This window comes from Bombus huntii, chromosome 2 (assembly GCF_024542735.1).
Source record: "Bombus huntii isolate Logan2020A chromosome 2, iyBomHunt1.1, whole genome shotgun sequence".
Classification (NCBI taxonomy): Eukaryota; Metazoa; Arthropoda; class Insecta; order Hymenoptera; family Apidae; genus Bombus; species Bombus huntii.
In genome coordinates, this window is record NC_066239.1 from 8015199 (window position 1) to 8033115 (window position 17917).

Sequence of the window (17917 nt, forward strand, 5' to 3'; positions counted from 1 at the left end):
AGTTACTACTGATAAGAATTGGGATTCTAATGTAAGAATTTAAAACCAGACTTTACTATTTAATTAATAATAATTGTAATAAAATACAAGAAATAGAATTCATTGAAATACGATAATATGCAAAGCTTCATACGTGTTTAAATTTCAAGCATTACTGCATTCTTCCCAGATAACAGGAAAAAGCAGAAGTTGTGAAAAACCTGTAATAAAACACATGAAATATTATAATATCTTCCTAGAAACATAATTTCGATTATTAGAAGGCTTAAGATAAGGAAAAATGAAATTTTCACAACAAAAAGAATTACAATTTTACTAAAATCTAATTACTATAAAACTTAAAACTTTAACATACAAATTTAAGTTGGCAATCTAGTAATTTTTAGAATTTTTCACATTTATGACGACTTCTCGGCAGTTGCGTCCTCTTTTCAATATGATGGCGCGCGAAATGGTATAATTTCAAATATTAATTCTTATTTCTGTCACTAGGATGTAGATAACTTGGGTATGTATTACGTCCTATTAGTATTCTGATATTGCATTTTCTTGATACTTATTTTCATGTAAAATTCTATAATTCGTAAAAAACTTGAAATTTTTACGTAAGTTATTCAATTCTTTCTAATAGATTATGTATTATATTATAATAAAACAAAATTTTGTAGTAAATGTAATTGGAATCACGTGTTTCAAATATTAATATTCTGAAATATTACTACATATTAAGAAAGCGATACGAGTATTCATTTTTCCGAATACTACTATTTGCAAAATGATATCAATCTAAAAACTGCGCAAGTTCTGCTGTAGTCCAGAGTCTATTGCATATACAAATATATATAATTGTATATTCTACATATACAGCATATATACACATTTTTTATACGTATAATCTTTTATACTGTGTATATCTTTCCAAAATTCTTTCTTCATTAGGTAAGAAGTAATATTTATCATGGGACGCTGTGGGATATTGCAAGATAGCAGAAGACATTGTGTAAGATGTAAAATATCGCTCAAGATATCACGGAAAGCATTACGTAAGACTTAAACCTTAATCTTGGCAGATTTATGAAGTTTGATGTACTTGATCGAGATACTTATTCATAGAAGCAAATTTTTGTTAGTATTTCTATTTATTTCGTTGGTCTTTTGCTCTTTTTATTGGTCGTAATTTGTCTATTTCAGTTATCCATAAATTGTATTGCGATTTTCTGGGGCAGAGATATGTGTAAGTATAAAATTCTATACTTCCTTTGCGATTGTAGAATATCCTTTTCATATTTTATTTATAATTTTCTAGAAGATTTTCTATTAGTTTTATAATTCAAACAGCTACTATATTGAATCGATAATGTCGCATGTGACACAAAAATGACGAATGAGTCAGATGTACGCCAAAACGTAGGATACGAAAAAGGATTGCATATTAGGCCTGTTTATGTACATAATTCCTGTGTTTGCTATAGCGAATCATAGAGGGAGTAAAAAACAGCCTCATTTTTTCCAGGTCGGTATATTAGAATCTGAGACATAAAATCTCATTTAATGTCACATTTATCCTGTCCTTAGTAAAGAGTAGAATAATACAGAATACTCTGTATGAAGTGCTCTACGAAATAATCAACAAATAGCTCCAAATACAACTTTCTTCTCAATGGAAGTTTGTGCCACGGTCATATAAACAGGTCTGGACCACTCGTGCCTGTGTAATATCCGGTAATATTATGTATACAACCATGGTCCGGATCTGTTTATATGACCATGATTTAAACATAAAGTAGCAACAGAAATGAAAACTATCTTACCAATTCCTTTCAAATTTCATACTTTACCGATATTAATACTAAACCTACCGGCGCGGTCAAATTGTCCGCTCTCGCGATTTCTACACAAATTTAACCATATTTAAACTTTATGATATCGCTTCATAATTTCTGACTTTTCCTAAAACATGCATACAGTATATTTTTCGGTAATTAATTTTAGTTTGCTTTTTTATTTTCTGAGAAAAATTTGTACTCTGTCTTGCCTACCTATAATTGAAATTAAACAAAAGTAAATTTGGACGTAATTTTATGAAGGTTCATCATTTTATATACATTTAGTTATAAATTAACCATTATCTAAATTAAATCATAAAAACTATTACTTCTTTAATCATCGGTCATTTTGACCGCACGCGGTAGGAATAGACATACACGAAGTGTCGGTAGCTTTAGTGTTAATCTACCAGAAATAAAAAGATATTTCCGTTTCCGCTTTTCCTCCAACTTTATCGTAAAAATTTCTTCATTAATAACATTAATGAATTAATTGTAAGAAGAAAAGACCAAAGAAATATTTAATACCAATATAAGAATTTTTTTTGAACGTGAAACGTGCTTCTAAAATTAAATTTTAATTAATTTATAATGGTAATTATTTACAATTATTTATAAAATTCCAAGACAAACTTTGTGTTTGTTACATTTCGATCTCCATTAAAAAACCGTGCTCTATAGTTTTTACGTCAATTTGCGGCATTAAATGTTTTGTACTTTACTGGAAAATTGCTATTTTACTTTAAATCTATTTTAGATTACAAACTGAGATTAGATGTATTTTTCTTTTAACTGTTTCTAATACAAAGGAAAACGGTTTATTCCGTGTTTAAACCACAGTCATACAAACAGATCTGGACACTCCTATACCGAAAACGTAGGAGTAAGAGTATTTGAGTGTAACGTAAGAATTTTGTTTTTGCATACAAAAGTTATATATCCTCCTCAGTAAATACTTCGTTTATAACAACACTCGTTACTAAGGTATTTGCGCGTAGATTGGATTTATTATAATTGTTTTAATAATATAAAATAACTAGCTAGTGAATTTTAATTATATTTCAAAAGAACCGCAATATCTTGCGCATGCGCAGAACAATATCTGATATCGACGCCATGTTGATTTCTTTGTCTTCATTTGGCGGACACTTGTCTCTATGCTTTCAATATAGGAGTGACCAGACCACGCCAAACTACGGTTGTCCAGACCTGTATACCTATGTATACGATCTTATGTATATATAGTGCGGTCATATAAACAGGTCTGGAGTTTCCATAGTGGAAGCATTGATGAAACCATCCGTCGTTTGAGTTAAACAAAATCGACATGGAGGGTAGGGAAAAGTTTCGTTCTGCGCATGCGTGACACATATATACATATATATATATAGGTACTATGAATGTTTCAGCAAAGACAGATACGTTGTATTCATCTCAGTCTATTTCGCAGAACAAGACCTTTTCTTGCCCTCTGTCACGATCCTTTTCAATTCAAAAGACAGACGGTTTTCTCTAACGAATGTTGAGATCTGTTTATATACCCGTGAACCGTGGTTTGTGCTTTAGCGAACAGTCACGTGGTTCTGCGAAATAAGCCAATCAAAGCGAACGTTGCGTACCACGTGATCGGAAAAATCGAAATGGTGGACGTATCGGGACGCAGGATCCCGAGAGGAGACGAAGGACGATAAATTGGGCAAGGGCCCATCATCCGTGTCATCGGTATTATCAATTCAAGAACACGATTATTCACGAATATTAGTGTAATTTTCAGCAGAACCGGCGACAACCGAACTAACGCAGGAGTATCGGTGACAGTAGACCTTGTTTACTGAAGTGTCAATCCGCCCGTATTGTACGTGTGTTCTCTAGGTGCGAGAAAACAGAAGAACAGTGTATGTCGAGTGCGCGAGAGCCACAGCTGTATCATATCGTTCTCTCGATAGTACGTTTCTGTAACGGTTTATAAGAAAAGGGGATATATTTTAAATAAACGAACAAAAAAAGAAGGAAATTCGAAATCGTGAAAACAGACGGCAATGAGTTTACAGTGAAAATTTCAGTCCATGATAGCATGCACAAGAATGCGAAGGTTTTGATGATTTATAAGAATGTAAGAATGTGTCACACCGAGCGTCTTGTTATCAGCAAAGGAGGTAACAAAAGCAGCATATTCCTTGAATAGACTTGCATGTTTTCATTACATTCTTTAACGATGATATGTAACAATCAGTAAGTGTTATGCGTGGACGAGAAATTCTTGATGAATTTAAGCCCGGTTTACTCTGTTGACGTTCACACTCGCAGATCGTTGCTGATTGGTGGTGTGGTCCATGACCCGCCAATCGGCGTCGGAAGACGGTTTTCCTGCGAATGTCAGCCGTCAGGTCCGAGGCAATCGGTATCTCGGGAACGTATGTCGTTTTTCGCAATCCTTTGTGTATCCAACGAATGATCGATGTGTTACGATTACCGTTCACTCGAGATTATTTAGAATATTATTCTACACTGTTCCTTCTTTTTGTGTCGAGATAAATCCGCTACTGTTTAATTGAAAAATTACCAGCAATGACGAAAGGATTTAGGGGGATATTTTTAAATTCGGTGAACACAAATTCATAGAGAAAAAACATAAAAAGGGATTGGGATTTTAAAGTAACAAAGAGATGTATAGATATAATCTTTTTGTTTTAAGGTTAGAACAATATTACCCAGAATTCACATTTTATTGTGGATTTGATAGATAATTTGTATTTATATGTAAAGTCAAATATAAAAAGAAAATAAAATATTCTTGCATTATGAAATTGTTTGAATCAATTAAATTCGTGTAATAGAGAAATACAACAATGACATTATTTACACAATGCAACAAATACTTGATGTAAAATATTTATGTGTCATACATTTTTTTTTCAGATAAGATACTTCTTTAACATACAAAAGTTCTATAATACGTACAAATGCAAATACATCTGTAATCTTTTGCAATAAGTGTATTAAAATACTCAAATGGCATGAGGATGTTTACAAAACATTGAAAACCTTGGATTATTGTCTCAGTGAAGATACTGAGTTACTGCCTGCCAACAATAGCACACCTACACTCTTTGCAACTATACAGTAAATGTCATGATAAAATATAATGGCTATCAGAAAGGTTTTGCTGGACATTCAGTGTTAAATGCATGATATCTGAATTAAATACATCATCCTATAAATTCAAAATACTCTAATTATTGAAGAACAAAATCAACAGGATTCTATAAAATTGACTGAATATATAAATTTAAAACAAAACAAAGAAACAATAGAATAATTTTAATGATTCTGTTTTATTATACAAAAAAGAAAGGGTATATTAATTTATGATTATAATACTTTGTGGTATTCTGTCCTATTGATGAAATAATATGGTAAAATTAAATGCGACCTTCAAGAGAAGTTTGGGAGCACTTTAATTATTTCTGTATGTTATGTACTGCAACGAAAGAAAAAATACAAACTTTTATTTTGTTGAACCAATTCATGATTAAGATTTGACATGATATATATGTATATAAATAAAGTCTTTTAGTTTATAAATATTGGGTAATTTTGAGTGCATTTGACAAATTTAAATTAATGTAAAAATTACCTGTAAATAAATTAGCGAAACTGTAACTGATTATTTTTAAACAAAATGTATAAAAATTATTTTAAACGTTTACATCAGTGGTTGTACATAATTGAGAAACAAAAAGAAGAAGAAACAATACATTTGAAATTTTGCCTGGATGATAGAGGACAAATTTGTTAACCCTATATAAAACAAGGTAAAATAACATATGAACACAAAGTAATAAAATCAATAACAATATGCATAGATGTAGACTTAAAATTGAATATTATTAATTTTATAGGGTTAAAAAATGGACAGTTGTGTCTCGGGGGTAGTGCAAGTATTTGTGGGTGAATGGAGCCCAGAATATGAAGCACTTTCAATTAAAGCTACAAAACAAACTTCCTCAGCTGAAATAGTGGAGTGTATTATAGAGAGACTTGGATTAATTGATGCGTCTGTTTCAAATGGTTATGAGTTAGCAGAAGTAGTAGGAAACTCTGTTGGGCAAGAATGTAAAGAAAGAAGACTTGGGCCATGTGAGTGTCCCGTGGCACTTATGTTATTATGGCCAAAAAATGCAGCGCAACAAGAATACTACAGGTAAATATATTTGTTTAAAATGTTATAACTATATGAATATTATCTTTATATAAGGAAATATGTATGTGTTAGACTAACTTCTTTATTATTTTTAGGTTTTATTTGCGCAAAAAACAACCAGATTATTTGTGGTCAGATAGTAGGTTTCCCATGGATCCACAACTCCTCAAGGACTATTTTAATAGATTCCTATATCAACCACGAGATAAGGAGTATCCAGATCTATGTCAACTTCCAGATCTTAATGAACAAACTCTATTGGACAACCTTCGGGCTAGGTTTTTAGCTGGAAACATATATACATATGTTGGCAGCATATTAATTGCATTGAATCCGTTTAAATTTTACCCTATTTACAATCCAAAATATGTAAAACTCTATCAAAATAGAAGGTTGGGGCCAGATATACCTCCACATATATTTGCCATAGCTGATGCAGCTTATCATTGCATGCTTAAAGAAAAAAGAAATCAGTGCATTGTTATTAGTGGTGAGAGTGGCTCGGGTAAAACAGAGTCAACAAATTTTCTACTGCATCATTTGACAGCACTTAGTCAGAAAGGTTCTCATGGTAGTGGTGTTGAACAGACAATACTCAGTGCTGGTCCAGTACTAGAAGCATTTGGAAATGCAAAAACTGCACATAACAACAATAGTAGCCGTTTTGGTAAATTTATCCAAGTGAATTATAAAGAAAATGGAATGGTCCATGGGTAAGATTCTTATACATAAGATGTAGAAGATTATATAGTTTTATAATTATTAAAGACTATGATAAAATTATCTTTAGGGCGGTCGTACAAAAATATCTTTTGGAAAAATCAAGAATAGTTTCTCAAGGAAGAAATGAAAGAAATTATCATGTATTTTATTACCTTTTGGCTGGAGCAAGTGAACAAGAAAAGCAACTTTTGCATTTAGAAAGTTGCGACCGTTACAATTATTTAAATAAAAGTGGCTGTTATGGACTAGAAAATGTTGATGAACGACACGAGTTTTCAAGGCTGAAACAGTCTATGGAAATGGTTGGATTTACACCAGAAAAGCAGAGACGATTGTTTGCAGTTCTGTCAGCTGTTCTTTTACTCGGTGATTAATAAATTATTTTAATGATTTTTTATGACAGGATCTAATGACATGGATGGCATTATTTTAGGTAATGTGGAGTTTCAGCCTAGAAAATCTTATCACCATCACGACGAAGCTGTGGGAGTTAAAAATCCTGAAGTGGTTGCATTGATATCTGAACTTCTTCGAGTAAAACAAGAAACTCTTTTGGCTGCACTTACTGCTAAACGTGCAAGAGCGTCTGGAGAAACATTAGTTATTAACTATAGGCTTCCAGAAGCAATTGCAGCAAGAGATGCTATGGCTAAGTGTTTATATGGAGCTTTATTTGATTGGATTGTGCTTCAGGTAAAATATTGTGGTTTTAGCTTTGAAATTTGTCTTTTGAAAAATTATAAGATAATATTCTGTTGTTGATAGGTGAATCATGCTTTACTTTCAAAGAAAGATACCCTCAGAGATCATCAAGGCAATAGCATAGGTGTATTAGATATCTTTGGTTTTGAAGACTTTAAAATGTGCAATAGCTTCGAACAGTTATGTATAAATTATGCTAATGAACAACTACAACATTATTTCAATCAGCATGTTTTCCAATATGAACAACGAGAGTACAGAAAACAGGGGATTAGGTGGACAGATATAGGCTACAGTGATAATTCAGGTTGTTTAAATTTAATAGAAGGGAAACCGAATGGCCTCCTTTGTCTTTTAGATGATCAATGCAAGTTAGTATTTAGCATTGGCTTTATTCTTTAAAAACACAAGTAATATCTCGCATTTCTTTCAATTAAATTTTTTTTCTATTGCAGCTTTCCAGGTGCAACGAATGAGACACTGCTACAAAAATTTAATACAGTACATAAAGACAATCCATTTTATGAAGCACCACAACGACGCGAAGCAGCCTTTGTTGTACGTCATTATGCAGGATCTGTTAAGTACCAAGCTGCTAATATGAGAGAAAAAAATCTGGATTTAATGCGACCCGATGGTGTTGTTGGTGTATTGAAGAATTCTTCCCTTGCTTTTGTTCGAGAATTAGTGGGTGCAGATCCGGTTGCGGTATTTAGATGGGCAATACTTCGAGCATTTTTTCGCGCTCATTTTGCTTTCCAAGAAGCTGGTCGAGCTCATAGACATGGTCGAGGTACAGTATTTTCTTTAATGATATGGAATATTCTTTTACTTATATTTAAATTCTTCATGCTAATAATATGGAGATATTTTCTTTTTATTCTAGCTGATGGTACAAAAACATCTATACAAAACAGGTATAGGACACCGAACGAGAATTTAATAAGGTATCATAATTTTCATGTCTAATTTTATATAATCTTTACTCTCGTAAAGGGTGACGAAATATTTGAGTGCTTGTATACTCATAATATAGAGCAATATTTATTAGTTATATAATAATGATCGTGATAAACAAATGGCAATGTTATTGCGCTTGTTTTTGAATATGTTTTATCTGCATATTATCTCACCCTACAAAATATAAATCTACGTTGTGCGTTGATAATATTTGCATCAAGCTGAAGAGGTTCCTATGTGTTTATAATTGAAGCAAACGTTAATTATATTTACATTGGCCACATGTCTTTTGTCCCTGTAGCCATCTTGTGACGTTGTCGACCGTCAATCTAACTATTAACCGAATCGCGTAAGTGGTCTTTTGATCCACTGTATGTGTCATTTTGGCAAACATTACCTTTTTTTATGCTAAGATGTCTTATGGATTTACAATGTTTATCTTTAGCTTTACAGCAAGAGTGTACTAGCAAAGCTTAAAATACAAATTCACTCGATTTATAATAATACAAAGTAGAGATTGCAAGTTATAAACAGCTTGTAAATCCATATAATTTTCCCAATCTTATGTGTGAGAAATTGTTTAGAGTTTTCTGTGTGCACTTTTTGTATTAAATGTGATTAGAGTGCAATCTTCATAACTTTCGTAATACAGTTACATTCTGTCATTTAAAATATATTAATTTACTTGCTATTATTCGTAAGCATGATTAACAATTCAACAATAATTTTTTATTTATACAATTCATGCCAATCATTAAAATTCGCATTATTTCATCACTCGTGAAACAGATTGTTTTCAATGAAATCATTTTCTTCCTAAAGTCACCAGCAAGCAAAGTTTAAAAGTTTAAATTAAATACTGATATTGAACAATATATGGTTACTATTTAAATACATAAAACTACTAAAAAAAAACTAAGCATGAGAGACTTTTTCAGTTTGCACAAACATAATCGTCCACCAAGCTATCAGAAGCAGCGCAGTGTCTGCATACCATCAACTATACCCATTACCACATTATCTTCTATACAACTCGAAAACAACGACAATGTAAACAACAACCGATTGTCGTGGCCACAATCTCGAAACATTAATCAAACGCAACACCCGACAAATGTAACCACGATGAAGGGTTACTTAATAAGGGGCAGGGAAGACCAGCCTCATAGTAATAATAAACTCAGACGGGATACTCATAACCCGCTAGAGAGGGTGCTTCCAAAAGACGAAGCAAACGTCATGGAACGCGCTAATCAAATAGTCATGTATGTAAACAGCACCTATTTAATATTCCATAACATTGTAATATTTAAGCTACAAAAATTCACTGCTCTACAATAAAGGTAGTGTGTGCTCTATAGTAATTCTGGGTGAAGGATTTCTTTGTGCATAGGTAATAGCATTTCAATAGGACATTAATGGTCTTCCCATGCAGTCATACACAGCTTTCTACAAGTATTCATTATTTTATGAAGCTTTCACATATTTTTTAGAGGTCATCAAAATCATTCTATTTGATGTACCATAATATTCACGATCATTATCGCCGGTCGTCTTTTAGTCATCACATTTTAATAATTTATTTGTTCATAATCTTAGCTACAATTAATGCATGTTAATTTCACAATAGTAGTCTTTTTACTTTTTGAATTAATAATATTTAAATTGACCCATTTATTATCTACAATAAGCTTAATTAAGAAATGTTTAAAAATCAATAATGCATTTATTTCAATTCAATTTCTATACAAATTAAGAATGGGTTAATTTACATTACATGCTGGTTGATACAGCATATATATTCAATTCAAAAAGATCCTATAGCATTAAGCTCCCAATATTACAAACATATCCTTTCTTGCTAGCAATTAATTACAATTAATTGCACGATAATATTTTTTTATGAATTAAACGAATTGCAAATTTTTTATAAGAATACATTTATGTACTAATGAAAACCATAACTCATAAAGTTAGTAGTTCGTAAAGAATGCAAATTGCTTATCATTAACACTAATAGTTCATATTAATCCATGTATTTATTTAGTGCACAATTATCAAACTATATTTCCTTATATTACTAAGAATTTCTAAAAACTTCTAAATCTGCAGATAACCACTTTTGTACACAATTAATCTTAATATTGTATGCTTCTCTATACTTGCTATCATAATCTAGTCATATAAATTCTAATGACATTCTGCTAAATGTTTGCTATCTCTCTTTCATAGTACGTTTGTAATAATTAATTGTTACTACTTGCAATGCCATACATGTCATTATAGGAATCATAAATTCTCCTTTTCCTGTTTTTCTATGTCAGGATATTTAATACTAATTTAGAAAAAAAAGAACCAAAATATATAAATATTTCTAAAATAATACTAATATCCTTCAAAATGTAAACATATAATTTATGTATATTTTTTATTTTGATAAGAAATTAAAAAATAGGAAAAGGAATTCGTGAAATAATTTTCAATAATAACACATTAAAATTTAATACTTTTACAGGAAAAATAAATCATTTCGACCAAGAGAACGGGGTAAGAAGGGTCTAAAAAATCTACAAACTGTAAAAACACTTGCTGGAAGAACGCAAAGTTACGGCTCAGGACCTGGAAAAGCAAGAAAGCAGCCTATGACAGTATCTGCACAATTTCAACAAAGTCTGCATAGTCTTATGGATACGTTAAACCAAGCAAACCCTTTCTTCATTAGATGCATTAAAAGCAATGCCAACAAGGTACCAAACGAGTTCGATGAAGAAACAGTGCAACGACAGTTAAGATATACAGGAATGTTAGAAACAGTCAGAATAAGACAAGCTGGATTTAACGTTAGATTAACATATGAGGAATTTATTCAATTGTATAGAATGTTATTACCTAAGGGCTTATTAAGTTCTCAGTCTGACGTTAGAGATTTTCTATTGACACTAAATTTAAATAGAGATGATTATCAACTTGGAACAACTAAAGTGTTTCTTAGAGAATCAGAAAAAATTAAACTAGATATTGAATTACACCAACAAATCATTACAAGCATTACAACTATACAAAAATGGTTCCGTGCGTGTTTAGAAAGAAGGAAATTCCTTAGATTGAAAAATGCAGTTGTGCAAATACAATCATTTTGGAGGATGGTCATTGCCCAAAGATTTGCTCATTCTTTACGTACTAGAATTGAGGCTGTCATTCACATCCAGTCTGCTTGGAGGGCATATAAACAGCATAGTTGGTTTAAGAAACTTAAGTCCTGTGTAATTATGTTTCAAGCTCATATTCGCGGTAATAGAGCGAGGAAGACTTTCGCAGAATTAAAAAAACAGAAAAAATTGCTTGTTGATAAAATCGGAGAGTATAAAGAAACTCAAAATCAAGGAGAGCTTGTATATGATAACAGTAAGGTATATCCTAGGCTCAGGAATAACGAAGAGTAAGTACTTGCAAAAGAGGTTAAAACTATAATATGTATATTTACAAGTACTTGTATTATTATTAATGCTTGTATTTAATTTACAGGTCACTCACAGATCAGGGCTTGTTGGAATTTAATACGATTCGTAAAACGGAGTCTCAGAATCGTCTTACGTCAGCAAGGTAAATAAATATCTATTTTTTACATTAAAACTTTTGATACTTAACCACAATAATATGTGTTAATTGTAGAATGGATAATGTACTTCGAGATAGTACAGCTGATACGAGTATGTCATATTCAAAGCGTAAAATTATACCAAATACAAGAATATTACAAGAATCTAGCTCGATCTTAAGAAACACGGATTCTTTTCCTTCGGATGAATTTAATGAGCGTAAAAGTAGCTTGGAAAGTTTGACTAGTTTAAGAAGCTATGAATCTCAAGTGAGCAACAGTTCTGAATCTCAAGACAATTCTTATGGCAAACCGGTACCGAGCACTAGAACAAAACGCTGTGATCAATCTCCAGTAGTTGCCGCAAATACAAACTTAGTAAATGCTTCGAGCCGATTGCCGCCTGTTAATAAACGAGCAGACAGTTCATCGACGGGATATAGCGATGGAGAAACTGATACAGAAATTCCGAGTACAGTACAAAGTGCTCCGCCTGTTTTTAACACAGCTCCATCATTTCCAAGTCCACGAGAAATTACATACCATCAATCTAACATGAGTTTAACGCATAGTCCAAATTCAGACGTCTGGCGTCGCCGAGCAGACTTTTCTTCGTCCATTAACTATAGTGATTATTTACTGCCTGGTCCTCAAAAATCAACCTTGACGCGTTCTCCAAACGTTTCTCAATATAAAAGTATAGCGGATAACATGTTCGAGCAAGTGCAACAAGACAAACCAAACGAAGCATCGAATTATAATGTGAAATTGGATAGTGACCGTTTTATTCATATGGATAGTTCATCAGCTAGAGAACAACGTCGATTAAGTGATAATAGTGTACCGAGCGAGCGGATTGAAAGCGTCCCAGTTTCACCTATCAGACGTGATCATGGTTATGGCCACAGTAAAGAAATGAAAGATTTTAGTTACTTGAGAAGGCAAAACTCGGAAGGAGATACATCTATGAAATTAGATGCTGTGAACGATGAAAATGCTTTAAAAAGTCCCTTGTTGAAAGGAACTTTGCCCAAGGAGAAAAATTCGAAACCAAAGGAAAAATGCGAACCCGACGTGCCTGTCAGAAGTGCCAGAAGAAATCGTCCCACTAGAGAAGTCCAGTGCCGATCTATGGGTGAGAGTGTATCAGAAACCAACAGTGGAGAAACCAAAAGTCTATTTCTGGGTACAATCAAAGAGAGTGACCTACATAAAGCAACAACTATAAGACCTCGGAAAGATAGTCCGCATGATACACCATCCAGATCAATAACAGATTGGCCTGTAAACAAAAATGAAGCTGCATCGAAGACACAACAACCTGGAAAGCGCATGAGATCTAATGCTATAACAACATTAGAGCTGAGGAGAAGAAATTCGGACCCAGCAACTAAAATATCAGGACTTAGCGAAGACAAACCTGGAACTGATACAAGTCCCAATGACCTAAAACTCGCACCTGGAATGAATCTATTAGAATGGAAAGGCAATCTTTTCACGTTAGCCGGTCATTGTTTTAGAAAAGTAACAAGGTTTGCCAAAGACGATGTGTGCGTATGCTGCCACGAAAAGATGGATGCGTTCGTAACACAGGGGCACAAATGTATTGACTGTAAACAATTATACCATGTCAAATGTATTCAGAATGGCGGAGTACTTAAAATGCCATGTATATTAGCAAACACTCCAGGTAGGCGAAAACACAGGAAACCGCCACGAACGCCATACGATGCCTCGAAACAAGTAGTGGTATCGAAATTCAGCTTAACCGGTACATCCGCGTTCTCTGACAGTACCGATAAGATTATATCCGACGCGAAAGAGTTAGCTCTCATGCAAGATTTTATTACGAAGAAGATATACATAATGGAAGGACAAGAGGAAGGCAGGAAGCCAAGCGAAGTCGATCGTGTATTTAGGCAGGCTTTGCGTAAATTTAAAGACGACCTAGTGATCACTTACAGTGTTGCTATTCAGCAAGGTGTGGAAGGCAACATCAAATACACTGACTTAATTGCGAACTTTTTGCACGTAATAGAAACAGTCTGCAAACAAGAAAATACCAGTGAAGATTTTCCCGTGACGATGGGAGTAAATGCATTTAGAGGATTCATGAATGAATTTATGACGCTAGTCAAAACAGAAGCACCGGAGAAACAGAGTAAAAGCAAGCGTAAGAAGGAAAAGAAACGAAAACATGAAGAACCAATACGTCATGGTAATCATATGTTCCAGTTAACTATTATAAACATCCCTACAGCTTGTGAAGTATGTACGTCTTTCTTTATGTGGCCTATCGAGCGAGGACTTGTCTGTCAGAGTAAGTATACATATTTCTTCCCTTTTCTGTAGCATTTATTTATTCGTATTTACATTTCTATGTTTAGATTGTAAGTTAACGTGCCACAAAAAGTGTTATATAAAAGCGTCGGCAGAATGTGGAAAGGAAGCGTCGCACGAAATGAACTCACGGAAAATATTTGGTGTACCGTTGTATAAATTGGACTGTGGTGACGGTAAAGTACCGATAGTGGTAGATCGGTTAATTACAACCATAGAGATGCATGGTCTGTATACGGAAGGTATATATCGAAAGAGCGGTGTCAGTTCCAAAGTGAAGGAATTAAAAGTGAAAATGGACGAAGGTGATCTAGAAAAAGTGGACTTTGAGAATTATCAAGTACACGTGCTTGCAGCAGTATTGAAAAGTTTCTTTCGAGATATGCCAGAGCCTCTCCTCACCTTCGAGTATTACGATGATTTTCTGCATGCTGCGAACTTAACGGATCCTCGGGATCGAATCAGTACGCTATTTGCAATTTTGAAGAAGCTGCCGAAGCCAAACTTCGATTTGATGGAACGACTGATCGTTCATCTAGCTAGAGTAGCGCTTCATGAAGTCGACAATCGAATGTCTCCGTCAGCCCTAGCAATAGTCTTCGCGCCGTGCATTCTAAGGACGAATAGGACGTTGCCCGCGCAAGATTCTTTACAAGATGTTGGCAGGCAGACTTGTTGCGTCGAAACGATCGTACAAGAGAAATTGAGGGTCGTGCGAGCAACTTTAGCCGACATAAATACACTCGAATCCGCTTGTCATACGGCGACTTATCGTTTATCCAGTTTACGATCTTCGAAAATCTTCAGCCCAGAGGAGTTAAACGCTGCGACCCCAAGTGTGACTGCCAGAGGTGGTACTACAGATCGAGAGAGAGATCGAGGCGATGAAGAGGAGGCGCTTCTCGTCGATCATATACAAGAAATCCAAAAGGAAAAGGCCCTACTAACTTCAACTCTTCCCAGCCTAACGAGAGCTTCTTCAGACGACGACCTACTTCTATCTGCCACAGACTTGGACGATGGATCTCTTGACGATCTTCTTCCATCTTCTGCCGGTAAATTGTTATGATTTCGTTAATTTTGATCTTTCGAATACTGTTTATGCACGTATGCGTCCAGAAAAACAAGTTCATTTTTGCCTGTGTGCACGTGTATACAGTGTAAGAAAGAAAAGATTTAGTCGCATGTTCTAATATACACTTTTCAAATAATATGATATAAATCATTATCTTTTATATTATGATAATAAGGACAAATTAAAGAAGGTTTATGATATTTTGAAACATAGATGCTAGCAGTACTGATTAAAGTTAGATTCTTTTCTCTTAAGTTAAATCATTATAATTTATGGTTTTTGCTTTATGTCTGTCAATAGACGGACTCGTAAGAAAGAGACCTATCCAGAGGCAAAGTTCCGCAGACAATGCATTTCCGACGATCATTAGTGTCGATGAAGACATGGTAATGGTATGACCATCCACGATAAACGTTACCACGAAGAATGATGATCGTCAAGTGTAGCAACATGACACACGCTGTGAAGCGTTGACTGACGGCAGCGAATCGACGAGTCTTACCTCTGGTCTCATCGGCAAGCCGCTAGTAATTTAAATAAGTAGTAAACACGATATTAGGTAGGTCTAGTAATTTGTTCCACACGAAGTTCAGCTGATAATTCGATCAAACATTATATATATATATATTATATATATGTATATATATATATATATTATTATATATTATTATATATATATATATTATTATATATATATATATTATTTTTTTCACTCTGTCGCAAAGCTTTCAGGGGTTTCTAAAGAATGTTTAACAAATTACGCGAATATATAGCTTCACGTGAAATGTATTAAATATTCATTTTATAATCTATTTTTCTCCTGGAATGCATTCCTTTTATTGAAGACTGTGTCAATCAGGCTGGATATCTTGAAAGCTCCATCGAAGCAGAACATTTACATTTTGTAGGTATTCTATAGTAGAGTATCTCTTCATTTTGATACATCATGTTTCATTCCTCTGTACCATGGACGTGAAGAGTTATGATAGTTATCTTGTCAAGAAAAATGGAAAACTAGACAAGGATTATCGGTTGTTGTTACAAATGTTTAGTCGCATTTAAATTCTTCTTCTACTTCAAGTTTTTTATCGGTTCGTTTGAAAACAATCTATCCTTGTTCTTCGCTCTTCTTACAGATTTTATAGACTGTTGCGTGAATCAACACGATAATAACTACTTTTTTTTTTACTAGAAAAGGCGCAAGTTTATGCTGAGTTTTTTGACAACCGCAGGTTTAGAAAGGAAGGTATTCGTATTGTTTCGTTAGCAGAATAATGGAAAAAGGACGATAGAAAAGACGGTGTATAGAACAATATCATTGATCGATGGCTTGAAAAGAAGTGATAACGAGTCACCTCGTCAGATTTTGTTTTTGCCAGACATATTCCGTTAACTTTGTTTTTTTTACATAGAATACTCGCGCACGCGATGCAATAGATAGTTATCGAATCGCTGCTTCAAGCAAGTGATTCGAATCACGCGGAAAGAGGGAAAGAGGAAACCAAATTGTAGCTTGTACATATATTATTAGGTTATCCGAGAAGTTCGTGCCAATTTTTATACCGTTGTTCCGATCAATATTTTAATCGTATCTTTGGATGCTATGAAAAGCGTAATCAACCAGTTTCTTCCACAGCTTCTTTTGTTTTTCCTTTATTTCCCCCTCCTTTTTTTCTTTCTGGCAGAAACATATTAATCATTAATGATCTTTTCTAATCTTCCATTCTAATCTCTATTACTATATTGATATTATTAAATAAATTTGTTTACTCGTTAAAAAGTATTTTTCATAGAGTGCAATTCTAATTTTTCTCGCCAGAATAGCGATTCGTTTTGGATAATGCCTAAACATACCCGTACAAGTAGAACCATTTTAGGTAAATATAATGCGGCGTAAACTTCTCGAGTCACCCGATATATACGATAATGAGTATCTCGTAATAATCTGTTATTATTGTTATCTTTACGAGAGTCGTTACCAAGATTATTTCTATTGTCGATATATGCCGTATAGGGTTTATACACGCCTATATTCCGTTGATAAAATACATAAAACGCAAACACACACACGGCCTGCCAATTATGTACTTTCGTATCAGTTTTTACTTAGGCTACTTTTTTTCATACAGGGAGACTCCTTTATATACATAAACGCGTTCGAGCGAATACGTACTAATGTATAGATATTACATAGACACACGGATTACACATACACGTGGAAAACATTTGTATACAGTAATACTTATGTATATACAAAGACTTTTTTTGTATGCACCGGACTGAGCAGACGGTTTTTTTTACTTGAGATTTATTACGATTTCGTTTTAGTTCCCCTGTCGTCCAGTGCCTTTTTTCTTCTTTTATTTTTCCTCTTTTTTTTTCTTTTTTTTTTTAAGTTTCAGCTTTCTTTATGCTCATCTCCCCCTTTTTTTTAATACACCGCTATAGCGTACAGTTGGTCTGTTTTTCTGTCGTGCGTCCTCGTGTTA

At 33.6% G+C, this 17917-nt stretch overlaps 1 protein-coding gene across 4 annotated transcripts; it reads left to right on the top strand.

Annotated features, from left to right (window-relative positions):
* Positions 1-3449: 3449 nt before the first annotated feature.
* LOC126878344 (unconventional myosin-IXa-like) lies at positions 3450-17707 on the top strand. Of its 4 annotated transcripts, none has more exons than XM_050641080.1 (15): positions 3450-3982; positions 4746-5641; positions 5729-6030; positions 6126-6743; positions 6821-7119; positions 7187-7446; positions 7519-7826; positions 7911-8248; positions 8342-8402; positions 8717-8764; positions 10931-11854; positions 11941-12018; positions 12088-14333; positions 14401-15408; positions 15729-17707. In XM_050641080.1, exons 3-15 carry the CDS (start codon positions 5738-5740, stop codon positions 15824-15826), a joined length of 6579 nt encoding a protein of 2192 aa, XP_050497037.1. In that variant the 5' UTR covers positions 3450-3982; positions 4746-5641; positions 5729-5737; the 3' UTR covers positions 15827-17707. The 4 variants fall into 4 exon arrangements, with proteins under 4 accessions (XP_050497037.1, XP_050497039.1, XP_050497040.1 ...); XM_050641082.1 differs by having other exon boundaries at positions 3450-3771; XM_050641081.1 differs by lacking the exon at positions 3450-3982 and adding an exon at positions 3992-4521.
* The last annotated feature ends 210 nt before the right edge of the window (positions 17708-17917 follow it).

Bases quoted from the DNA above. Each gene is read 5' to 3' on its own strand.
- LOC126878344 (XM_050641080.1), top strand. From the start codon at position 5,738: ATGGACAGTTGTGTCTCGGGGGTAGTGCAAGTATTTGTGGGTGAATGG. The intron at 7,120-7,186 runs GTGATTAATAAA...GCATTATTTTAG, and splicing joins GTCAGCTGTTCTTTTACTCG to GTAATGTGGAGTTTCAGCCT. The intron at 7,827-7,910 runs GTTAGTATTTAG...TTTCTATTGCAG, and splicing joins CTTTTAGATGATCAATGCAA to CTTTCCAGGTGCAACGAATG.